Here is a 24,108-nt window from a genome sequence, read left to right on the forward strand (position 1 = left end):
GGATGGACATAATCGGCCCAGCTGCAGCACCGATCCCGTCAGCTCCACAGAAGGTATCCCCTGGCGCTGCTTCTCCTTGGGTATTTAAAGAGCAGGCGCTGGAAACGGGAGCCAGGCTGCATGTAACGACTGCCTCTGCCAATCGGACTTCTTGGAAGGGAAAAGGGGGGAAAAAAAAAAAAAATCAGTGGCTTGATGCTCCGAGAGCACGAAGGGCTCATTAGACTTGCAGAGAAAATCCACTCAAGTCTAAAGGCGCAAATCCATCTCCTCCAGACTCTGGGGTAAACTGCATATGCTTTCCACAGGCACTTAAAATAAAACCCAGCCTACAAGCAGCAGATTTCAGCGTGAAACAAAGCTCCACCTCGCAGATGGAGGGGACCCATCCTGCCACGAGAAGAGGCTGAGATCCGCTCAGCCCCTCCAGGCAGAGCTGCGCCCATCTTAAAAAAAAAGAAGAGGTTACCTACAGGGCCACGACTCTCTGCTATTCCTGCCAAGTCCTCGGGCAAACCCTTGGGGTCGAGGGCTGCTCGTGCCCCAAAGCTGAGCAGGAGCTCAGCTCCTCAAGGATCAGCGCCCCGGCTCCAGGTACTGCTGCCATCACCTCCTCTTCACGGCGTTCGACTACGGGGCAGGCACACGAGCAACCAGCCCTGGGTTTGACCCTCAGCCTCCTGTGTCCCCGTGCAGCCAGGGAAGCGCACTGTGCTCCACCAGGAAGGGCTGGCAGCGCTTTTCCAGACCACGGAGGTGCTCTGGAAGCCACAAACCCAGCCAGCAGGACAGCCACGGCCCTCCCACGCCCGTACCGAGCTCCAGCAGCTCCCGCACGCGCTCTCGGCATCACCCAGACCACGCACCCACGAGCATCACGGGTCCGCCACGAGCTCCCAGCCCCCAGTGCGGCCCCGCACCTACTTGCAGCCAGCCTGCTGGCCGCCCGACCCCACCACCAGCACGGGAAGGAGACTGGAAAACACCGGGAGCTGGGTGGGAGCCAGCCCTGGGCCTTTCTCGACTGATCCATCAAGTGGCAGAGCGCTGCCAGGTCGCTACGGCGAAACCAGCGGCGCTCCCTCAAAGGGCGCGGAGCCACCAGCGGTGCTGGGCTGGCAGAAGCAGCTCGTCCTGCCCAGGACGAGCTCAGACCTACAGCTGACGCAGCAGATGCAAAAACGCATGCTTTAGGAGCGAGGCAGAGGAGCACCGAAGGCAGACGGAGGCACCCACCTCGCCAGCGCGCGTCGAGCGTCCCCGCTGCAAGGCACCAAGCCCAGCGCAGACAAGGCAGGGCCAGCGCCACCCCGTTTCCCCCATTTCTCACCTCTCAGGGGGCTCCTCCTGGGGAAACGAGCACAGATTTGCTTCCCCGCGGCTCTCGGGGTGGGGAATAAGGGGAGACTGCAGCACTGCTGGTTTGGGATAGTTAAAAACGCGGTCGCTCGTCCCAGCTGGGTTTGTTGAGCGTGGTGGGAAGGGGCGGTCGGTGCGGGAGGCTTTGGGCAGGAGGAGGCTGGCAGCAGAGGGCAGCGAGGCCAAACTGGAGGCTTGGTCTGGAACCACTTAAAGCAGCGTTTTAAAAGGGGGAGTAGCAAGAGGCAGAGCCAAGGCGGGTTACGGCCCCAACGGTGCCCTTGTCACCTGTGGTTTGTCACCCGCGAGGACCGGCCCCGTCCCCTGTCCCGGGGAGCTCCCGGTGGGGCACACGGGGGTCCCGACGCTCCTGTCCTCATCCCGGCTACGGATAAACGCACGTACATCAACCCTGGTGCCACCGGCCCCTCCGGGAGCAGGCGACAGCCTCGCTCCCCCAGGCAGAGCCCACGTCCCGGTGTGTCCCCACGTCCCGGTGCGTCCCCCACGTCCCGATGCGTCCCCCACGTCCCGATGCGTCCCCCACGTCCCACCCGCTGGGACCTCCACAAGCTCACCTGGAAGCCGGGGACGAGCAGCGAGCTGCCACAGAGCAGGGCCGGATGAACGCCCTCGGAGGGAGCAGATCTTCGTGTAAAGGCTTCAGAAGACCCCAGGAGAGCTTCGCGCCGCCCCCGTTAAATCCTACGGCCCTGCCCTAGCCCAGGGCCGACCCCGACCATCCCGCCGGGCGAGACGACGGCAGACCCACGGCACCGGGCTCCACGCGCACACTGACGGCCAAATAACCCCTAACCCAAGCGAACGGAGGTCAGCAGCCCTCCCGGTCCAAGCTCTGTGTCCCAGCGTCCTCAGACCCTCTTCCTTCACGCGCAGCCTCGCGGAGGGCAGCCCCGAGCAGGCACCGCCTCGCTCCGCTGCACGGGAACCGGGCATCAAACCCCAAACCCTGCCCACGCCTTAACCCCAAAGGCTCGAATCCAAGCCTTCCTTCCCCAGGGCATCCACCAGCCTCTGCTAACGCTGGGGGATGCCGCAGCCAACGCCATCCCCCGAACACCATTGATCCACCCAGGGCAATAATGAGAAAAAACACTATTTTTTTTTTTTAATCAGGCGCGAGTTATCTGCCCCGAAAAGCCCCCACGTGCTGCGGGTGAGCGGGCCAGCACCTCGCTTTTCTCCTCAGCTGCACGGCTTGGAAATAAAAAAAATCCCAAATATTTTGGGTATCAAGGCGGAACACCACCGGGTAAGGTTACGAACGGGTCAGGCTGTTTCTCATTTCCAGCGAACACGGCGTTTTGGTGGTCCTTACGAGCAGCCCGCAAACGCCCAGCCGAGCACGATTTCGACTGCACGTCTTGAAAAAAATGGGGAAAAATATGCACCGCAGAAGGGAAACCCCAAACCGAGGCAAATCGGAGGTGCCGGCTGGGAAGGTTAAAGCAAGGCAACGTTCACTGGGCGCAGGGGCACGGCTCGGGGATCCTCCCGGCAGCACCGCCGGCAGATGGAAGGAGAAATCCCCCGGCACGCGGCGGCAGCGCCATCGGGCTGCGCGGCCAGGTGCTAAAAACCCGCTTTTCCCACCCAAAACCCGCGTGCGGGCGCCGATCCCCGTCCCTCACCCCAAAACTCGGCTCCCGCCCCGCACGGTGAGCGAAGTTCCCCCCGGATCGGGGAAAAAAAAAAAAAACCAAAAACCACAAAGAAAAACCCGGCGGAGAAGCACGGCACGGGGCGTGGGGGCTGCGTCCCGCCCCGCTTTTGGGGTGAGATAACGGGATTTTGGGACGGGATAACGGGATTGGGGGGTAACGGGGGGATAACGGGGAGGCGAGGCGAGCGGAGCGTGGCGCGGAGACCCCAACCCAGCACCCCCGGGGCTGGGCACCAGCACCCCAAAACCTGACAGGTTTCGGGGGCTGGGACCCCCCCCTTGAGCCCCCCCCCCCAAATTTCACCCCCAAACCCAACAAAGCACCGCAACCCCCCCCCCCCCCGACCCCACACCGCCTGGATGCCCCCAGTTTTGGGGCCGGGCGTGGACAGCTCCCTTTGCCCCCAACCCCCCCCTTGAAGGATTTTTATCATTTCACCCATTTTAACCAATTCCCCCCCTTTTTTTTCCCGACCCCCCCCCCCACGCCCAGCCTGCAGAAGATGGCACCGGGGCTGGGAGGCGCAGCCCACCCCTCGTTGCCGCAGCCCCCCCCCCCCGGGCCCCACCTGCCGCAGGAAATTGGGGCAAAAACCTGCAAAAACGGCCAAAAAATAAAAAAAAAACTCCATCCCCCATGGGGGGGGGGCACCCAAATCCTACAACCGGCACCGCCCCCCACCCCCCAGCACCACCACGGGGGGGGGGGGGGGGCAAACCGGCACCGCCGTGCCCCCCCACCCCACCAAGGGGTATCTCCACCGGTGCTTATTTTCCTTTTATTTTACCGTTTTCCGCCCGTTTCACGCTTTTTTTGGCAGCCGGTAAACGGGGACCCGGGGGGGGGGGGGTTCGCAGCCCCCTCCCCAGCCGTGCCCGTTGGTGCAGGGGTGTCCCCCCCCCCCATAAAAGCCCGGTGCCCCCCTACCTGCCGCCGCCGGGTGTCCGCACCGGAGCCGCGCTGGGGAAGCGACAGCGGCCGGGGGGGGGGCGGCGGCGGCGGCGGGGGGGGGGGCGGGGGGGGGGGGCGGGCCGGGAGTGGGGGGGGGGGGGGGGGGGGGCGCGCGAGCTCCGGAACCTTCGCCGAGCCGCCCGGGGGGGGGGGAGGGTGGGAGTGCGCATGCGCCGAGTTGCTCGCCTCTCCCCCCTCCCTGCGCTGTCCCCCCCCTTCCCCGTTCTCCCCCCCCTCCCACCGTGAGCGCATGCGCGGTGCTGCGGGGGGGGCTTTCGTCTGCGGGGCCCCGCCCAGCAGGGAGCGCTCGCGCGCTGCCCGCCCTCCTCCGTGGCCGCCATTTTGTGCTCGGCCCCGTCCCGCCCTCCCGCCTCTTTCACCTCATTTTATTTGCCCCGCCGCCTCTTTTACCTCATTTTTTTTTGCCTCCGAGGGGAATGAGCGCAGATTTGCTTCCCTGGGGCTTTCAGGGAGGGGAGTGAGGGAGAACTGCAGCACTGCTGGTTCAGGATGGTTAAAAATGTATTTATTTGTCCCAGCTGGGCGCTGCTGAAACAGTATTTCATTAAGCACACTTTGGGAAGGAAGAGGCACGTAGGGCTGTTTAGGGGCTGACGTCTCCTCAAGTCTGGCTCTCACCCTCACCATCCCAGCCCACCAAGGGCTCACCAGCCTCAGCAGTGTCCTCCCACCTGCAGGCAGCCGCAAAGGTTTAATTTCACCCAATTTTAAGCTCTAAGCTAAGGAAAGGAAAAGCAGCCTCCTTCCTCCCGAGGCAGGCAGCCCCACCGAGGTTATCTGCACACCTCGGGCTATGGGGACACGAGCACCAGGTGGGTGTCAGCGTGCCCGGAGGAACACCTGGGGCAGCTGACACCTGTGGGAAGGAGGTGACAAGCGACGACATTGCGCGTCCCAGGGCGAACACAGGAGCACCGGGCTCCCTCCTCATCCTGTAGAGCCTTGCCTTAAGCCCTAGAAGTCAGAAGGGCTGAAGGAAATCGGAGGCTGAAGAGACAGGCCTCACGTCTCCCACCTGCCTGCTTCACCTGGGAGCACAGCAGGGTGCTCAGGTGCCTTGTGCCAGCAGCAGAGATCACTCTGCAAAGAGCCGCTGCCGCCTTACCGGGCTTCTGTCCCTGGTAATTGGATTTAGCAGAGAAACTGCACGAGGGATCTTCTGGCAGACAAGCTCAGATTTATTTATTTATTTATTTATTTATCTGGGAAGCATTCCGGTGTACATCAAGTTGCAAAGAGCCAATTTAAGAACAGGCTTCTCTGGCAGAGGTTGCGAAGGGGAAAACTCAATAAGGAAAGAAACAGATGTGGAACCTGCAGCACCAGAGCTCTTAAAAAAGCAGGCTGGACAAGTGCTGGTCAGGGGTGGTCCACCCTAGGTTGGAACAAGGGGCTGAAGGTGCCTTATAGCTTCGAGGGTCAAAGCCCTTCTCTTACTACGGTATAAGTAACTACATAAGTACAAGGTACAGTCAAATTAGTATGAAGTAGAAATAGTCATTTGGGGGCAAAAATTTTGCTTTATGAACACACAGCGCCATGAGATAGGCTTACATGCATCAGTTGTTTCTGTTGACCTGAAAAAAAACTAAGGGAGTGGCTCTCTTCTTAAAGAATTTAAGAAGTACCTGCTACAAATTGCTTGGAGAATTTTCCCAGGGTAAGCACATCTGTGAAAAATCTCGCTGTTTTGGGAACTGTGAAATAAATACTCATGCTACAGGGGGATCCATCCTTGTGACAAGGAACGAGCTGAATTTGAACTCGCAGTGCAAGCAGCGAGAGCCCAGTCCTGGACCAGCAGCTCTTCCTACAGGCGGCACGGACGCAGCAGGAACACGGGAGTGACTGCAGAGCGGCTGAGCACCCTCTGACGGGACTGTTTCATCATCCAAGGGGGACAAAACCAGAAGGGACCTCCCTGCTTTTGTTTCCAAGCAGGAATTATTAGGGAGAATGGCACCTGGCTTTCTGAAGCCATCTGCCAGCGTTCATCTTTGCCTGCCTGAATTTTTCTCAGGTCACCAGGCACCGAGTCCCTTCAGTACCCAGGAAATCACAGGCTGGGAAGTGTTAACTGGTCCCAGTGATGTTCAAGCACAGCCGCTCTTACCACAGCCTGACCATCTAGAAGATCCGCTGGTAAAGGTGAGTCAGGAATAAAATGCATCAGCTGGTGGACTGTAGTAAAGCAGCAGTGCTTCCCCGGTCAGTCCTGCAGGGCTGCCACCGCACCTCCCGTCCTGGCCCAGGACCCACCCATGCAAGCCTGGTGGCACTGCACTTGAAAATAAAAAGATGCTCAGAGTATCATATCGAGAAAGAGCAAAGGCACAGTGTCTTGCTGCCCGATTCCCTCTGTTCATAGGGATAGAACCGCATGAGCATTCCTGGTAAACAAAGTTCCTACAGAGAAATAATCCAATCCACACCCAGCTTCTCTTCTTTTTCACCCTGCAGGGCCAAAACCATGGGCTGAATGTCTGCGTCAGAGGGGCAGCAAGTGGCAGAAGATTCCCTTGTTCATTCTGCCCACGCAGCACACATCCACTGCTGGTTTGCTGCAAAACCACCTCCTTGATGTGAAACCACACCGTGCAACAAGACACTTGTTAGCTCAGTCCAGGCTCTTCCTTCCCCTCCATGCCTTTTGCCCTGCTACTAGCTGGAGAGAGGAGAAAAAAAAAAAGAAAAAAAAAGGACTATTTTTTAACAAATTATAAAGGTAACCTCTAAGAAGGAAAGCTTTAAGCTTCCAAATCTGCTTCCTCGTCTGGAAAATGGGGCTCGTTTTCCTCACAGGTGTTTTGCACCTCAGCAAGGTTTTCCCCAGCAGGTGCTATGGAAGGTAAACCATGATTTCTCAGGTCCAGCCTGTAACAGGAGCTGGAGAACTGCAACTGAGTGATGGGTTCTGGCTTACGGTGGTTTTAAGCCTGATGTCCCCAAGGCCTTATCTGCCTGCAAGCTGCTTCATTTCAGTCACTTAATTCAGATTAAGGATGGCTTTTGCAAAACCACAATGATCCTAGTTGAAATAAATACTCAAATTCTGCACTAGCGTAATTCCATTACAGTACTACCCAGATCCTTTCTGCAACCTGGCCGTTAAAAACTTCACCTAAAAAAGGAAGCGGGCTAATGGCTTGCAAAATGGTTTCCAGCCAGGGGACAGGACTGGTCTTCCTGAACCAATTCCAGACGCTATCGTGGGCTGGCAGACCACAAGATGACCCTTTACTGGGGGAGCCCGGGCAGATGCAGCCCCCAGACTCGCCCCCGGGACACGGCCACCAGCGCAGACGGTGCCGGAGCAGGGAACCGGCTGGGCTGCGACATCTCGCCGTGCTTTGAAGCCTCTCCATGGAGATCGCGGCAGGGAGCCGGGCATTGCACAGTTTCCCAGCCGTGCCTGCACGCCGTTAGGAGCAGCAGGAGAGCGGCATTCCTGCCCCGAGCAGACCAAAGCCTCCCACCAGCCTTTCCCAGCAGCTCAGCCTCTGCGTGCGAGTCTGCAGCTCAGAAGGGGATTAGAGCTCAGCTGGCTCCGTTTCCCACAAGTTGAGACCAAACGCGTGGATTTGCAATTTGGGCACGGTTCTCCAAAGTCAGCTTACGTGTCTATTGCACGGGCAGGCTCCAGGAACGAGACACAGCCCTTGAGGGACCGCAGGGACGTGGATCAGACATGCACACCCCGTGACTCAGCAGAAAGAGCCGTCCAGATCCTCGCCGCCCAGCGGTGCTGAGCGCAGGGAGAACAGCCCCAGCACCTTCCCCTGGTCGGAGAGCCCTGACACGCTGAGATTAAGGCCCTCACGCTGCCTCACATGCTTCCCTCGTGCCCCCACCCCAGCTGGAAAAAGATTATTCCTTTTTCTTCTCAGTTGGGTAACGCGGAAGGCATGCAAAGCCCGACAACGAAAAATATATAAGACCCTAAGGGTTTTTTTTTTGTAATTAATTAGTGTTCTGCTTCTAAACTCTACTACAGCAGCTTTCCAGATCGTTTAAACACCGTGTTTAAGAGGCAGAGTTACTAGTTGGGGAGGTACAGGATGCGCCGACTTGTTGTGTGACCTTGGGGGAATTTTATGGGGTTCCCAGCCTCACCTCGCGCAGCCCTGACTCGCCTCGCTTGGTGTCAAGGCAGCGAGTGCCTGCAGACAAGTCAGGGCCACTCCTGGCTGCGCACCCATGCTGGCAGCCCCAGCAGCTCCCTCCCTCGAGCCCGGACCCGGCACATCGCAGCCTCCGCGCAAACGCCGGGCGCTGCTCCGGGCGTTACACGTCCCCCCTGGCGGGGAGCAGGTACCAGTACCACTGGTGGCATTGCTGCAGAACTTCACGTGATGCGGAGGTCCAGGAGCCCCCATCCACGGGTCCAGGAAGACACCAGCAGGACCCACCCTGGTCTTACCCCAATTCTTCTACCCCAGGCACCCGCAATCAGCCCTGTGCGGGGCCAGGTTGGGGCCCTCCCCACTGCTGCTGGGCTCTGTGGGTGTCAGGGGGCTTTGGGGGCCATCTGCTGCCACCAGCCCACCCCACAGCAGCACCTCCCTGCGCAGGGCGTGCAGCACCCTCACCTCCCACCTGCAGGGAAGCAGAACGCATCCTTGAGAGACTGAAACAGCAGCAGAAATAACGTCACCCCAAAGAGCTCGCATCTCCGTGCGGCGCTCAGGGGTCTCCCCCAGAACGCTGGCACTTTCAGCGCGGTGCAGAGAGCAAAGCCAAGCAGCTGCGTTAAGCAGGAAGGGAACCCCAGCCTCCCAACCTATAACCCTTGAAGTGCAAGAGATCCATCACCTGGCTGATGCACACCTAACAAAGCCCTAAAAATTCTTCTTGCTATCCCCCCGCTTCCCTCCCCCAGACCCCCTACCCCAAAGCATTCACCAGCCCTCACCCAGCCAGCATTACACAGCTCTGGGGAGCTGCCCCCACCCCTGTTTGGGGTTAAAAGGCCCCAGCTGGCCCCCACCTCCTCCCCTACACCCCATAAAGGAGGCCGGGGTTGGGATGCCCACCCTAGGGTGCTAAGAGCCAGCACCCTATGGGGGCACCCCCACCTCCCAGGCTGCAGGGACACGTTCAGCTGCTCACGCCTGCCCCTGGGGTGATGCGTGTGCTGCTCCCTTGCACCACCCGTGCTGCTCCCCGTGCTCGGGCAAGCCTCCGAGCTCTGCAGCCTGCTCCTGCCCCAAGGCTGCGTGCACAGGGCAGTGGCAGTGTGCTCGCCTCCGGCTGTGTGAGTGTGCAAGCTGTGGCAGTGTGCTCGCCTCCGGCTGTGTGAGTGTGCAAGCCCTGCTGCCTCCAGCACAACCAGCACGCGAGCCCTGCTGCCCTCTGCACGCCTTGGTAGCACCAGGACAGTGAGCGTGTCAATGCTTCAGGCATGGCGAGTGTGCAAGGTGTGCTTCTGCCAGCGCGGTGAGCGTGCAGTCATGCAGGGTGTGCTTCCGCCAGCGTGATGGGCGTGCAAAGTGTCCCTCTGTCAGTACGGTGTGCAAGTTGTGCAGGGTGCCGCTCTGCTGGCACAGTGAGTGTGCAATTGTGCAGGGCGTGCTTCTGCCAGCATGGTGGGCGTGCAGTTGTGCAGGGTGTGCTTCTGCCAGCATGATGGGCGTGCAAAGTGCCCCTCTGCCAGCATGGTGTGCAATCATGCAGGGCGTGCTCTGCTGGCAACGGGGAGTGTGCAATCATGCAGGGTGTGCTTCTGCAAGTACGGTGAGCGTGCACAGTGCCCCTCCACCAGCCCAGTGAGTGTGCAATCATGCAGGGCGTGCTTCTGCAAGTACGGTGAGCGTGCACAGTGCCCCTCCACCAGCACAGTGAGTGTGCAATCATGCAGGGCGTGCTTCTGCAAGTACGGTGAGCGTGCACAGTGCCCCTCCACCAGCACAGTGAGTGTGCAATCATGCAGGGCGTGCTTATGCCAGCAAGAAAGCACACGAAGCGCCCCTGTGCCAGCTCGGTGTGCAATCATGCAGGGTGCCGCTCTGCTGGCACGGCGAGCGTGCAGTCACGCAGGGCGTGCTCCTGCCAGCACAGCGAGCGTGCAAGCACGCGGGGTGCCCCTCTGCCAGCACGGTGAGCGTGCAGCCGTGCAGGGCGTGCTTCTGGCAGCATGGTAAGTGTGCAAAGCGCCCCTCCACCAGCACGGTGCGCGTGCAGTCGTGCAGGGCGTGCTCCTGCCTGCACGGTGAGCGTGCAACCGTGCAAAGCGCCCCCCTGCCAGCACGGTGCGCGTGCAAAGCGCCCCCTTGCACGACCCTGCCCGCCCCCCCCCCCCCGCCCCCGCGTCCCCCGGCCCGGCAGGGGGCGCGCGCACGGGGAAGGGGGGGGCGCGCTGCGCGTGCGCGTGCGCGGGCAGGAGGCGGAAGCGGCGCGCGGCGGCGGCGGGGGCGCGCTCGGCGCCCATGGGGCTCCTTAAAGGCGCCGCCGCCCCCCCCCCTCCGCGTGCCCGGGGACGGCAGCGCCGCGCGGGGCCGGCATGAGCAGGTGGGGGCCCCCCCGGGACACCCCCCCGGACACCCCCCGCCCCCGTAACCCCCCCCCCCGATCCCCCCATAGAGACCCCCGGGGGGGCCGGGCACGTGGGGCCGCTGCCTCAGTTTCCCTGGAGGGAATGGGGAGGGCTGGGGGGGGGGGGGGGGTGGGCAACCCCCTGGGGGGGGGGGCGACAGTGGGAGGGGGGCATTGAGGGCTGGGGGGGGCTGCGGAGAGGGGGCCTGGCAGGGCTGAGACCCCCATGGGGGGGTAAGGTGGGGGAGCCCCCCCCTGTGTGCCCCCCCGTGTGCCCCCCCCATGCACCCCCCGTTTGTCCCCCTGCCCCTGGGGCTCGAAGCCCCCCGGGGTCCCCAGGCTTTGGCCCTGCTGCTGTGTCCCTCACCTTCCTCACCCTCACCTTCCTCACCCTCACCTTCCTCACCCTCACCTTCCTCACCCTCACCTTCCTCACCCTCACCTTCCTCACCCTCACCTTCCTCAGCCTCGCGCTTAACTGCCTGCCTTCATCACCCTCGTCTTCATCACCCTTATGCTTAATTGCTCGCCTTCCTCACCCTCACCTTCCTCACCTTCACCTTTAATTGCCTGCCTTCCTCACCCTTAGTTGCTCAACTTCCTCACCCTCATCTTCATCACCCTCAGGCTTAATTACTTGCCTTCCTCACCCTCACCTTCCTCGCCCTCACCTTCCTCACCCTCACCCCTAACTGCCTGCCTTCCTCACCCCTAATCCCTTCCCAGCGGGACCCCCCAGGAGCAGGCTGCCCTTTCGGGGTTCCCCCTCCCTCGGGGCGCACACAGCCCCCCCGCAGCCCCCGGCTCCGTGCCCCCACCGGGCGCTTTCCTCCCCTCTCAGGGGTGGGAAGGATCCGGCCCCGCGCTGGGGGTGCAAGCTGGGGCCGAGGGCTCCGGTTTTGCCACCGCCCGGAGCGTGACACCGTCACCGTCACCCCGTGCGGCACCCGTGGGTGGCACCCGGAGCCCCGGGGTCCGGCGCCCAGCCCCGAGGGGCCGCGGCGACCTTGGGGAGGTGCTGAGTCAGGCGCCGAAGGCGTTTGGGGTTTTTTGGCCCCGCTTTCTGCCTCTGTCTGTGCTCAGTGGCCGTGATTCGTCACCGGAGGGGTGGAGAAGCAGAAAACCCACCGCTTCCCCCCCCCCCCCAAGGAGGGTTCCCTGCTGTCAGACCCCACAGCGGGGGTGCTGTGGGTTTTGGGGGTGCGGCCCCTCCTGTGGCCCCGCTGCATCCCGCAGGAGGGGCTGCGCTGAGGGCAGAGCCCAGGGCACGTTGCTGGTGCTGCAGTGCAAGATTTGGGGCGTGCAGCCCCTTTCTGGGGGGGGGTTCTGCAACGGGGGGGGGGGGATTCCCCCCGCGTGCCCATGGGGCTGCGTTACGCCCTCGTAGCCAGGACCAGGAGGGGGCCGTCTCCAGCACGGGGCTGCTGCTCTTTGGACTTTGTCCCTTCCCGTCCCTTCATGTCCCAGCTTGCGGCGCTGGGAGGGGGGACAGCATCTCCCCCCCCCTTGCCCCGGGCCCCCAGGGAGCAGCAGCGCGGGGTGGCCAGGCCGGCTGCCAGCACCACTACCGGGCGTTATCGGGGCCGAGCCGGCCCCAGGAGGGGTCCCCGATGGGGGCAGCACGATTACGGGGGCAGCGGCGGGACGGGGGCCGCGCCTGCCCTGCGCCGTGCCGATAGCGGGGCGCGGAGCGGCGTCGCGGCGGGGATGCTCGGGCCGGAGCCGTGCCCGGCCCCCCCGGTGGGCTCGGGTGGACCCCCCCGACCCATTTTTATGTTTCAGGAGGGCAGCGCCATGGCCGAGAAGACGTCGCCGGGCCCCGGGGGGGGCATCACGCCCCTGCAGCAGATGCTGGCCTCCGGGACGGGCGCCATCCTCACCTCGCTCTTTGGTGAGGACCGTGGGGCTGGGGGGGGGGCACAGGGGGGGGCGCCCCGGGAGGTGGCTGACGGGGGGGCTGTCGTTGCAGTGACGCCGCTGGACGTGGTGAAGATCCGGCTGCAGGCCCAGAGGACCCCCTTCTCCAAAGGTACCCCTCTGGGGCTGCCAGCGGCGGGGATGCCTCCGCTCGTGCCTGGGTGCCTGGGGCCGTGGCGAGGGCGCTGCTGCCGTGGGCCCCCCCTCGTCCTCCTTCCCCCCGCTGCGGTCCCGTGCTGGAGCTGGGCCAGCGCTGCGGGGCCGGGTGGGGGGCTCAGCATGCTCCGGAGGCTCCCCGTCCCCTGGACCTGCTGCCTTTTGTGCTGCTGCCCGAGCTGCGTGGCTGCTCCATGCTCCCTGTGCCCGCCGGGTGCCGGGGAGGAGCCGAGCGGTGCCGACCCCTCTGCCATGGAGCCTCTGCCCCGTGGAGGACACCGGGCACGGCCTCCAGGCTCCGCACAGCCCCGGTTTGGTGCCGGCAGGGCTCTGCTCCCGGCCCCTTTTCCCTCAGAGCCGGAGGGTGGCCCGTCCCCGGCGCCCCGGCTCAGGCTGTCCCCGTTGTGTTTCAGCATGGTCGGTGCGCTCGGCGCCCTGGGGCTCTCGGCAGGCCACGTGTGAGTACCGAGCTGCTGGTGGCGGCTGCGGGGACGTCCCGGACCCGGTATTTTTCTTTTTGCCTGGCCGTCCTCGGTCCTGCCCTGTGGCAGAAGCGTGCCTGCAGCCCCTGTCCTTGTGCTGTCGCTCTGCCCTGCCGCTGCGTCAAAGCCTCCTGGGATCTGCTTCCTCCCGCTGGCCTTGCTGATGCCAGGCCGGGGGGGCGGGATGCTCATGGCCAGGGGAGCTCCCCCAGCCTTGGGGGCATCACCCGCAGCCTCGCCGCCTCCCTGCGAAGGCTTCTGCCTCCCCCGGGGTGCCCCCTGCCCCACGGGGTCGTGGCCAGCGAGGGTCCCGGCTCTGGTTTGGGGCCCGGGGGCTCGGGTTCGGTGCTCTCCTGGGACAGACGGGGATGGTTTGGGGACGGAGGGATCCGGGCTGGGCTCTGACGGTGCCGCCGTTCCCTCCCGCCCCAGGGAAGTGCTTCCTCTACTGCAACGGGCTCATGGACCACCTCTACGTCTGCCAGAACGGCCCCGGCTGCACCGCCTGGTACAAGGCCCCCACCCGCTTCACCGGCACCCTGGTAGGGGCTGCGGGGGTCTCCCCGTGCAGGGTCGGGTGTTCCTGGGGGTGTGTGGAGGGGTGCTTGCCCCTTTGCCCCCCTCCCACCCTCCCCTGGGCGCCGCGCTCTCCCCGCAGGATGCCTTTGTGAAGATCACGCGCTACGAGGGCATCAGGTCCCTGTGGAGCGGCCTCCCCCCGACGCTGTGAGTGGTACCCCAGCTTTTTGGGGTTGGGGGGGGTGCCCTGAGCCTCGCGCCGGGGTGCCCTCACCTCCCTCCTCCCCGGCAGGGTGATGGCGGTGCCGGCCACCGTCATTTATTTCACCGCCTACGACCAGCTCCGGGACTACCTGCACGCTCGCACCGGGAGCGGCGGCCACCACATCCCCTTGCTGGCGGGGGCCCTCGCCCGCCGTGAGTACCAGGGGGGGCCCCGAGCACCCCCAGCCCGCAGGAGGGGCCCCGCTGTGCCCACTCCGTGGTGCTGACACCCCCTTCCCCCCCCTCCCCCCGGCAGTGGGTGCTGTGACGGTGATCAGCCCCCTGGAGCTGATCCGCACCAAGATGCAGTCGCGGCAGCTCAGCTACCGGGAGCTGCGCGTCTGCATCCAGTCGGCGGTGGCTCAGGACGGCTGGCTGTCCCTCTGGAGGGGCTGGGGACCCACCGTGCTGCGGGACGTCCCCTTCTCCGGTAGGGCTGCGGGGCCGGCGGGGGGCACGGGGTGGCAGGGGGGGGCCGCCGGGCGGCACGGGGGCTTCACCTCTCCTCCCAGCTCTCTACTGGTTCAACTACGAGCTGGTGCGCGAGTGGCTCTGCGCCCAAGCCCGGCTGGATGAGGCCACCTTCATGATCAGCTTCGCCTCCGGGGCCATCTCCGGCACGGTGAGAAAGGGGCCTGGGGTCTGCAGCCCCCCGCCCTAGGGGGAACGGGGGTGCAATGGGCTGGGGCCGTGCCACAGCCATGGGGACGGGGAGCTGAGCGCCGTCCGCTCGCCCCGCAGGTGGCCGCCGTGCTGACGCTGCCCTTCGACGTGGTGAAGACCCAGCGGCAGATCGAGCTGGGAGACAGCGAGCTGCACCCGGGTGAGGGGGCTTGCTGCGGGCTGGGGGGGACAGCGGGGAGCCCCCCGGGCATCCCCTGACCCCCCGCTCCCCTTTCCTCCCGCAGTCGCAGCCTCCAAGCCGTCATCCACCTGGCTGCTCATGCGTCGCATCCGCGCCGAGTCGGGCACCCGGGGGCTGTTTGCAGGTAAGGCTGTGACCCCCCCCCCGTCCCGGGGGGGGGCTGGGGTTTTGGGGTGCCCCGGTGTCACCGCGGGGCTGACGGTGCTGTCCTTGCAGGGTTCCTGCCCCGTGTCATTAAGGTGGCACCCGCCTGCGCCATCATGATCAGCACCTACGAGTTCGGCAAAACCTTCTTCCAGAAGCTGAACCAGGAGCGGCGGCTGCGGGGGTTGTAAAGGGGGGGGCACGGACGGGGACTGTGGCCCGTGGGACAGGGACCCCCCCGCGTGCTGAGCCCAAGTGCCTTCCCGTGCGCTCCGCTCCCCACCGGCCCCGTGGTGTGGACACGGTCCTGGGGGCCACCCTGGCCCTGCCGTGCTGGGGGCACGGCGCCTGCTGTGACACCGGGGACGTCCCCCCCTCCCGGGCTGTCCCTTGAGGCTGGACAGATGCTGCTGCTGGATTGACTCACGGACTTTGGCGAGGTCGGGTGCCCCCAGCCTCCTGCTGTGCTCGGGGGCAGGAGCTGGGGCTCCATCGTGGACCAAACCCCGGGGGCTGCCCCCCATGCCTGCCCCCAGCCCCGCTTCGGCCCCGAGCGCGGCCCTTCACCGCCAGTTACGCACAGCCTCCCCTTCTGCCCCTGCGTGGCGTGGGGCCACCTCGCAGCCCTGCCTCTGGACCCCCCCGGCCCGCTCAGGACCTCCCCGGCCCCTGGCACAGCCCGGGCTCGGACCCTGCGTGGGGACAAACCTCGCTGCTGCTCTGGGGGGGCCGGGCTCCGTCCTGTGCCCCCGTCCCTTCACCGCGAGGACCTGCCCTGCGCCGTGCCCGGTGCGGGTGCTGCCTGACCTCCTCCCGGTCCCCAGCTTGCCCTGGGTGCCTGGGGGGAGTTTCTCTTATTTTCTTAAATAAAATGAAATGGAATTTGTGTCTTAGGTCGCGGAGCCCTGCCCCTGGTCCCTGCAGTGGCTGTGTGCAGGGGGGGCATGGGAGGTGTCCCTGGGGCTGGCAGTTGTGTCCCTGCTGCTTGGGGACAGTGCTGTCACCCACCAGGGCAGCGCTGGGGGGCTTCTTTGGGGCATGGGGGCTCCCAGCACCCCCGTCATATCCCTTTGTGGGGTGGGGGTGGGGGGGCACAGGGCTCTTTTCCCCCTCCCAGCCGGCCGGGTGCTCAGGGGGGCCAGCTCGTATCGCTGCGTTTATTGATTCCTTTCGCTCCAACAAGGCAAGCTGGGGCTGAACCAAAACCCGAAAACACCCCAAACACCCCAAAACCCGGGGGGGAATGGGGAGGGAAGGAGGGGGGGGGTCCCATCGCTGTTGTGGGGATGCGGCTGCAAGGAGGGACGGGTGGTCCCATGGGTGCTGAGGCGGGGGGCTGCTGGACGAAGCCCGGCTGGAAGAGCTGCGCCCCGAGCCCTTGGGATGGCAACGGGGCCGTGCCCGGGCCCTCACCCCTGCAGGGGGGCTCACCCCAAACCCCCTTCCTGCACCCCGCAGCACAACCCTGGTGTCCCCGCAGTTCGTCACCTCCTCCCCAGCTCGGATGGACAGGGGGAAGGGGGGGGGACAGGGACACACAGACACATCCCGGTCCCGTTCCAGCATCCCCATCCCAACGGGTCCACGTCTCCAGCCGGGGACCGGGCTTGGGGTCCGATGCGCAGCCGAGGTGGGGTGCAGAGAAGGGGGGAGGACGCCGTCCCCGGCCTCCCCGGTGGGTTGGGCGAGTCCCTCCGTCCTCCGTCGGTCCCAGGGTGGAGGGGGACGAGGTCAGTCCTCGGCGGCGGCGGCGGCGCTGGGCGAGGGGGCCGGGGGTCTCAGCTGGGGCTGCGGGTCGGGCTGGCTTCGTTGCTGTCGCTCACCAGGCACTCGTTGGACTTGAGGCTGGCCAGGGACTTGCAGCTGGGCAGGGAGGCCAGGGAGCCGCAGAGCCCCAGCATGGAGGGCGTGGGGTCCTTCCCTGCGGGGGCACAGAGCGGGCGTCGCGGGGGGCTGCGGATGGGGACCACCCCTCCGGGATCGCTGGGCTGCGCCGAGGTGGCCTGGGGACCCCGTGGCTGTGTGGGCAGCATCCCTAGCTTGGGGGGGTGTCGAGGGCAGGAGGGGCCCCGTGCAGCACCCCACTGGGGTGGGCTAAGGGGGGGGGGTCTTACCCAAGGGCCCCCAGGGCTCGCCTTCGCGCTTGCCCTCGCCCAGGCGCTGGGAGTCGGAGCTGAGGCTGTTCTCGGCCGAGAGCTGGTCGGTGCTCACGAAGCTGTGCCTGCGGAGGGACGGCGCTCAGCCCCCGTCCCCCCCCCTCCCCGGGGCCGGATGGGGCGCGGGTCGGGCGGCTCTGCCCCCCCCCGGGGGGTTACCTCCTGTAGAGCTTGCCGTCCGAGCCGCTCTCGTTGCCGTTGAGCGTCCCCAGCGAGGGCCATTGGTTGACCAGGGGCGTCACCATCTCCTTGGAGAGCTGCGCCAGCTGCGGGTTCTCGCAGGGGATCAGCCCCGTCCTGCGGCACACGTGGGCGCTCAGCACTTGGTGCAGCTGCAGGCGCTGGGCACCCAACAACCATTGTGTCCCACGGGGCATACGGGGCACTGGGGGCACACCGTGTCCTACAGGGCATACGGGGCACTGGGGGCACACCGTGTCCTACAGGATGTATGGGACACTGGGGGCCCACCATGTCCTATAAGATGTATGGAGCACTAGGGGCCCACCATGTTCTGCAGGACATATAGGGCACTGTGGACTGACAATGTCCTACAGGACATACAGAGCACTAGGGACCAACCATGTCCTACAGGGCTTTTGGGACACTGGAGATCTACCACGCCCTACAGGACATATAGGGCACTAGGGACCCACCACATCCTACAGAATGTATGGAGCACTGTGGACTCACCATGTCCTATAGGATATATGGAACACTAGGGACCCACCACATCCTACAGGATGTATGGGACACTGGGGATCTACCATGTCCTACAGGACATATAGGGCATTAGGGACCCACCATGTCCTACAGGACATATGGAGCACTGGGAACCCACTACATCCTACAGGACGTATGGAACACTGCTGACCCACCATGTCCTACAGAGCAGCCAGGGCTCCGAGAACCCACTACATCCTACAGGACACAAGGAGCGCAGTGCACTCACCACGTCCTACAGGACATATAGGGCACTAGGGACCCACCACATCCTACAGAACATATGGAGTACTGTGGACTCACCATGTCCTTTGCGACGTATGAGGCACTGGGGGCCCACCACATCCCACAGGGTGCATGTAGCACTGGGGACCGACCACACACCATGTCCCAGAGAACATATGGCACACTGAGGGCCCACCATGTCCTACAGGATGTGTGGGACACTGGGCATCTACCGTGTCCTACAGGACGTACAGGGCACTAGGGACCAGCCATGTCCTACAGGACATATGGAGCACTGTGGACTCACCATGTCCTACAGAACATATAGGGCACTGGGAACCCATTACATCCTACAGTACTCATGGAGCACAGTGTGCTCACCAAGTCCTACAGAACATATAGGGAGCTGGGGACCCACCATGTCCTACAGGACATAAGGAGCACAGTGCACTCACCATGTCCTACAGAACATCCAGGACGATGGGGACCCACCACATCCCCCAGGGTGCACGGAGCACCCAGGCACTGGGTGCGTATGGGATGCCAAGTCCCCACCACCCACCCAGATTCCGTGGGCCCAGACCTGGCAGCAGCTGGGGGTCCAGTATGGGGCCAGTATGGGGCCGGTATGGGGCCAGTATGGGGCCGGTATGGGGCCACACTCACAGCTGCTCCTGCAGCTCCAGGATGACGCCTTCCAGCTCCCTCTTCTCCAGCTGGTTCTGCACCATCACCTCCTCCAGCCGCAGCTTCAGCCGCTTGTTCTCCGCCTCCAGGTCCTTCAGCTGCGACTCCCGCAGCCGCACCAGCTCCTCCAGGTACCCCTGCGCGAGGCCACCGTCAGCGGTGCTGCGAGGTCCCCAGCGCCGTGCTGGGGGTGCTCAGATCCCATAAGGATCGGGACCCATCCAGCACCGTGCTGGAGGTGCTCAGATCCCATAAGGATCAGGACCCAACCAGCGCCGTGCTGGGGGTGCTCAGAGCATCCCGCAGGGATCAGGACCCAGCCATCTCAGAGCATCCCATAAGTATTGGGACCCATCCAGCCCCATCCGTGACCCCCCGTCCCCCCCGTCCCCGTCCCCTCTCCTCCTCCCCGGTACCTTTTGGGCGTAAACGATGCGAAATTTCTGCTCCATCTTGCGCCACTTGTTGTACCAGCTGTCCTCGTCGGTGACCAGCGGCAGGTAGGGGTGGTCAGGGGAGCTGTCCTCGCTCGTGCTGCTCTCCACGCTGCCCCGCTCCTCTTCCTCGCTCAGGTAGTCATAGCTGGGGGGGGGGGACACACGGGGGTCAGGGGGGGTGGGCACAGGGCGAGGGGACCACGGAGAGGCGCAGGGGCTGCTCTTACCTCTGCGTGAACTTCAGGTAGGGCGTGTAGTCGATGACCACCGGCGTTTTGCCATCCATCACTTCGCCTTTCAGGCAGAAGCTGGGCCCGGGGGGGGCGTGGGGAGGAAGCAGAGGGTGAGGGGAGCCCTGGGGAGGGGGCGTCAGGGGTGGGACATCACGGCCGCCTGCCCGCATCCTACCTGAAGTCGATGGCGCCGAGCCCGATGAGCATCCCGGTGAGCACCGTGGACTCCTCCCGCAGCATGATGGCCCCGTCGTCGTAAAAGCGCCTGCGGGGACCAGAGGCTGGGTGGGCAGGCAGGAGGGAAAGGGGGGCGGGGAAAAAAGCCCAAAAATTCCTCGTGCCCACCCCACGTGCGGCCGCTCACCTGGTGGTCCGCGTGTCGCGCAGGGCGGTGGAGATGTACTCGGACATGCGCTTCTCCATCAGCGCCACGCGGATCCATGCCCGGCCCTGCAAGGCAGCCCTGAGCGGGGTGTTGCTGCGTGCTGCGCCCCCAAACCCTGCTTCGTGCCCCCCTCCCCTCGTCCTGGGGTGCAGGGGTGGTCCCCGCTCCTGTTTCAGCCCAGGGATCCCCTCCTGGTGAATTCATGTGGCCCCGCCAGGGGGGAGATGGGGAGGGCTGGGGCTGCGGGAGGGCAGGGAAAGGGGATGGGGACAGAGAGGGGATGGGACAGGGATGGGGACAGGGATAGGATGAGGACAGGGATGGGGATGGGATGGGGAATGGGACAGAGAGGGGATGGGAACAGAGAAGTGGATAGGGATAGGGATAGGGATAGGGATAGGGATAGGGATAGGGATAGGGATAGGGATAGGGATAGGGATAGGGATAGGGATAGGGATGGGGATGGGATGGGATGGGATGGGATGGGATGGGATGGGATGGGATGGGGATGGGATGGGATGGGATGGGATGGGATGGGATGGGATGGGATGGGATGGGATGGGATGGGATGGGATGGGATGGGATGGGGATTGAGATGGGGACAGGGATAGGGCTGGGGCTGTCCCCGTCCTGACCTTGGCCCTGGAGGTGCTGATGTTCTCCATGTTCTCGATGCTGCTGACGCAGTTGTTGGGGACCTTGCTGCAGGCCAGCCGGATGTAGTCCCAGAAGCCGCGCTGCCCATCTGAGCTGAACCAGCTGACGGGGCCTGCGGGGACGGGGCCGACTCGGGGCTGCCGCACCAGTACACCCGGCCCCAGCGGCTCCGAGCCCCGCGCCCAGCACACGACGGCCGCGTGTCCCCACCCGGCGCTTGGAGGGGACACACGAGGGTCCCCGCGCTACCTTTAAAGCGGTGGCTGAGGATCTGCTCGAGGATGGCGGCGAAGTTGACGAACTCCTCGGAGGAGTCGTCGATGGGCTCCGCCGTGTATTTCTCCAGCAGGGTCTTCACCGAGAACCTGGCAGGGGACACACACACGGGTGTCACAGGGTGGGAGGGGACGGGGCTGCAAGAGGACTAAAACTCCCCGGTGCCCTGCCAGGCCATGCGTTTTCAGCCCAAAAAGCCCCTTTTCCCATGATTCCTCCCCAAAACGGGGCTCACATCTCTGCGTGGGCACAGCGCCGGCTGTCTCCGTTTTGGCTCGAGCACCCAAAACCCAACCGACGGCGCTGGGCGCGCCGCGTGCCCCCGCTCCCCACACCGCATCCACCTGCAGCGGGGAGGGGACACCCGGGGGGGGGGGGAGGACGGCGCCGGCCCTGCCAAACCCTGCAGGACGCGCGGGCTCCGGCTCCTCGTCCCCACGTCCCCGGGGGGCCCGCGGGGAGGCCGCCGCTGCCCCTCGGCGCGAGCGGCCAGGAAGGGCGAACAAAGGCCCCCTTCCTGCCCGGCCGCGCGCGGGCGGTGATGGCTTCCCCTTCCGCCGGCCGCTTGGCCGCAGGGAGGGCCGAGGCCCGGCCCAGGCCCCAGGATCGGGCCCGCGGAGGCCGGGGATGGGGAGGATGCAGGGGGGCAACCTGTGGGGTACAGGGGGAGGGCTGGGGGTGGCGGCTGGGGGGCTGGAGGGACCCCGTGGCGTGACCACAAAGGTGGAGACCCCCCCCCCCCCGGTGTCATGGTGAGAGGGGGTGCCCTGTGTGACCTGGGGGGGGGACACAGGGGGTCCCCATGGTATGGGGGGGGGTATGGAGGTGCCCCCGTGTTGTTGTGAGAGGTGTTGGGGGCTCCCCAGACCCCGACATCAGCACCGGGGGGGGCACGGGGCAGGGTGACCCCAAGCCCGGGTGCCCTCCCCGTCCCCGCCACCTGCAGGGCCCCCCATCCCCGTGCCCCCCCCCCCCGGTCCCCAGACCCCATCCCCATCGCCCCCCCCCATCCAGCCGGCGTCGCCATGGCAACCCGCATCCTCCATCCCCGCTCCTCCATCCCTGCGTCCCGCTGCCCGCCTGGCCCGCGGCCTGACGTCACTTCCTCGGCCCCACACCCCACGGGGGGGGGTCCCCGGTGCCCCCCCCCACACCCCTCACCCCCCCCCCCCCCCGAGGGCCTCCCCCCCATCCCCGGCCTCTGCGGCCTCCCCCTGCCTCCCCATCGCCGCCCCCGGCGCCTGCAGCCCCCGTGTTGTTGTTGTGCCCCCCCCCACCGCCCCCCCCCGGAGCCTCCGGCCCTGTGCGCCCCCCCCCCGCTCCCCGCAGCCCCCGCGTGCCCGGCAGCCCCCAGCCCCCCCCGGGCTCCATCCCAGCCGCATCCTTCCCCCGCTCCCCATCCCCAAACCGCCCCCCCCCAATAAAAAACCAACACCGGCAACGACAAAAAAATCCCCCCCCCGGCTTGAAGGGGCTGCGGGGGGGGGAGAAATCCACCCCCCCACCCCCTGCACCCCCCCTCCCTCCCCTCCATCCCCTCCACCGGGGGTCCCCCATCCCCATCCTTCTCCCCCTCCCCTTCCCCCCTCCGCTCCCTCCCCCCGGGCTATATTTCGGGGTGTCCCCCCCCCGGGGGTTTGTGTGCCCCCCCCCCCCCGGGCCCCCACCTGCAGACGGTGATGAGGTTTTTCCTCTCCACGGCGATGTTTCTGGAGGACGCCTTCTTGGAGGAGAGCCCCAGAGCCATGGCAGCCTGGACGCAGCTCGCTTCCATCCAGAGCGGGGCGAAGCCGCCAGGGCCCGCGGCCCCCTCCCCGCGGCCCCCGCGCCGCCGCGGCCCCCCCCCGCCAACCTCCCCCCCCCCCAACCTTACCCCACCCCCCCTGCCCCCCCCCTTCTTTCTCCCACCCCCACGCGCCGGGATGGGGCCTCCCCCGGCCTCCCCGAAATCAGCCCCGTGGGGATTGGGGGGAAGGGAGGGGGATGGGGGGAGCGTCACCCCCCCGCCTGCATCCCCCCCCCCATGCTTATTCCCCCCCATGAGCATCCCCCCCCGAGCATCACCCCATTTAAGCATCCCCCCCATGAGCATCCCCCCCCGAGCATCACCCCATTTAAGCATCCCCCCCATGAGCATCCCCCCCCATGAGCATCCCCCCCTGATGAGCATCCCCCCCCCGAGCATCACCCCATCTAAGCACCCCCCCCCCCATGAGCATCCCCCCCATGAGCATCCCCCCCATGAGCATCCCCCCCCGATGAGCACCCCCCCCCCCGTGAACATCACCCCCCCATCATGCCCTGCCATGAAGGTCCCCCCCCACGATGCCCCCCCCTTGATGATGCTCACCCCCCAGTGACGCCCCCCCCCATGATTCTCACCCCCCCAATGATGTTCTGCCCCCATGATGACCCCCCCATTATGCTCCCCCCCCATAATGTTCACCCCCCAGTGAGCATCACCCCCCATGCCCTGACATAAACGTGGCCCCCCCCCACGATGCCCTCCTTGATGATGCTCCCCCCCCATTATGCCCCCCCATGATGCCCCCTCCCATTATGCCCCCCCCATGCTCACCCCCCAATGATGCTCCCCCCAGTGATTCTCACCCCACGATGGTATTCTCCCCCCGTGATGCCCCCCCACGATGCCCCCCCCATAATGCTCACCCCCATAATAAAGCTCACCCCTCCATGAGCATCATTCCCTCCCATGAGCTTCACCCCCCATACCCCCCCCCACGAGCATCACCCCCCCATGAACATCCCCTCCCATGCCCCACCCCATAAGTGTCACCCCCCCCCACAAACATCACCCCCCCCAAACCGCCCCATGAACTTCACCCCCCCGATCATCACCCTCCCCGCATGCCCCACCCCAAATGGGCTGGGGGGGGACGACACCCCTTTGCCCCCCTTTCCCCCCCCCTTGCCCCATGCCTCACTTTCCCCAGGGGTACAACAGGGAAAGCAAGGGGGGGTGCTGCACCCATCCCCCCCCCCCAAAAAAAAGCACCCGGATAAATCAGAGTCACCCCAAGTGGGTGTCCCTGGGGATGTGCCCCCCCCAGACACCCCGGGGGGGGGGGGGGGGAACATGCACTCCTCATCCCCCACACAGCTCCTGGTGGGGGCAGCGGGGTGCCCGGGACCCCAAAACCTGCGGGGGGGGGGGGGGGGGGGGAACCCTCGGTGTCACCCAGATAAGGCGGGGGCCGTTATCGCGGCACCCAGCCCGCGGCTGCGCCCCTCCCGGCACCGAGCCCCGCCGGGGCCAGCAGCCCCCCGGGCACCGTCCCCACGGCCCTGCGAGGGTCCCCGAGCTGGCGTGAGTGTGTGCATGCGTGTGCACGCGTGTGTGCATGTGTGTGTGCACGCGTGTGCTCATGTGTGTGCGCGTGCAAGGCGCTCCCAGCTCACCTTTCTCCCCTTCCC

At 65.4% G+C, this 24,108-nt stretch overlaps 3 protein-coding genes and 1 long non-coding RNA gene across 24 annotated transcripts in view; 2 read left to right on the plus strand and 2 right to left on the minus strand.

The window, feature by feature from the left end:
• MAPT (microtubule associated protein tau) overlaps positions 1-4,056 on the minus strand; it is a 47,434-nt gene extending 43,378 nt beyond the window's left edge. For 14 of the 16 annotated variants that reach the window (XR_010826248.1, XM_066981538.1, XM_066981534.1 and 11 more), the window contains exon 1: positions 3,972-4,056. The gene's annotated coding sequence lies outside the window, so the exon portion shown is untranslated. Of the gene's footprint in view, positions 1-3,831; positions 3,942-3,971 lie in introns of those variants that run through there. The other 2 variants (XM_066981535.1, XM_066981532.1) reach the window with 2 other exon arrangements.
• LOC125179833 (uncharacterized) lies at positions 2,545-7,073 on the plus strand. Its single transcript, XR_010826250.1, has 2 exons — positions 2,545-3,155; positions 5,740-7,073. It is a non-coding gene; the product is annotated as an uncharacterized lncRNA (long non-coding RNA).
• Positions 7,074-10,384: 3,311 nt separating this feature from the next.
• Positions 10,385-15,787, plus strand: SLC25A39 (solute carrier family 25 member 39). Of its 2 annotated transcripts, XM_066981607.1 has the most exons (12): positions 10,385-10,523; positions 12,330-12,438; positions 12,517-12,576; positions 13,034-13,078; positions 13,535-13,644; positions 13,761-13,828; positions 13,914-14,038; positions 14,142-14,315; positions 14,398-14,507; positions 14,627-14,708; positions 14,794-14,874; positions 14,967-15,787. In XM_066981607.1, the coding sequence occupies exons 2-12, from the start codon at positions 12,342-12,344 to the stop codon at positions 15,083-15,085; spliced, it is 1,071 nt and encodes a 356-aa protein (XP_066837708.1). In that variant the 5' UTR covers positions 10,385-10,523; positions 12,330-12,341; the 3' UTR covers positions 15,086-15,787. The 2 variants fall into 2 exon arrangements, with proteins under 2 accessions (XP_066837708.1, XP_066837709.1); XM_066981608.1 differs by lacking the exon at positions 13,034-13,078.
• Positions 15,788-16,031: 244 nt separating this feature from the next.
• RUNDC3A (RUN domain containing 3A) lies at positions 16,032-22,539 on the minus strand. Of its 5 annotated transcripts, none has more exons than XM_066981602.1 (11): positions 22,341-22,539; positions 20,647-20,762; positions 20,376-20,509; positions 19,720-19,805; positions 19,531-19,620; positions 19,350-19,430; positions 19,102-19,267; positions 18,665-18,822; positions 17,210-17,347; positions 17,009-17,115; positions 16,032-16,815 (listed from the first exon to the last, which is right to left on the minus strand). In XM_066981602.1, the coding sequence occupies exons 1-11, from the start codon at positions 22,445-22,447 to the stop codon at positions 16,673-16,675; spliced, it is 1,326 nt and encodes a 441-aa protein (XP_066837703.1). In that variant the 5' UTR covers positions 22,448-22,539; the 3' UTR covers positions 16,032-16,672. The 5 variants fall into 5 exon arrangements, with proteins under 5 accessions (XP_066837703.1, XP_066837706.1, XP_066837707.1 ...); XM_066981605.1 differs by having other exon boundaries at positions 19,720-19,818; positions 22,341-22,438; XM_066981606.1 differs by lacking the exon at positions 22,341-22,539 and adding an exon at positions 21,707-21,725.
• Positions 22,540-24,108: the final 1,569 nt, after the last annotated feature.

This window comes from Anser cygnoides, chromosome 22 (genome assembly GCF_040182565.1).
Source record: "Anser cygnoides isolate HZ-2024a breed goose chromosome 22, Taihu_goose_T2T_genome, whole genome shotgun sequence".
Taxonomy (NCBI): Eukaryota; Metazoa; Chordata; class Aves; order Anseriformes; family Anatidae; genus Anser; species Anser cygnoides.

Excerpts from the sequence above, each read along its gene's own strand:
- SLC25A39 (XM_066981607.1), top strand. The coding sequence starts at position 12,342 with ATGGCCGAGAAGACGTCGCCGGGCCCCGGGGGGGGCATCACGCCCCTG. Across the intron at positions 14,316-14,397 it reads GCGGGACGTCCCCTTCTCCG|CTCTCTACTGGTTCAACTAC; the intron begins GTAGGGCTGCGG and ends CTCTCCTCCCAG. Across the intron at positions 14,508-14,626 it reads CCGGGGCCATCTCCGGCACG|GTGGCCGCCGTGCTGACGCT; the intron begins GTGAGAAAGGGG and ends CTCGCCCCGCAG.
- RUNDC3A (XM_066981602.1), bottom strand. The coding sequence starts at position 22,447 with ATGGAAGCGAGCTGCGTCCAGGCTGCCATGGCTCTGGGGCTCTCCTCC. Across the intron at positions 20,510-20,646 it reads CCTCAGCCACCGCTTTAAAG|GCCCCGTCAGCTGGTTCAGC; the intron begins GTAGCGCGGGGA and ends CCGTCCCCGCAG. Across the intron at positions 19,268-19,349 it reads TACCTGAAGTTCACGCAGAG|CTATGACTACCTGAGCGAGG; the intron begins GTAAGAGCAGCC and ends CCCCCCCCCCAG.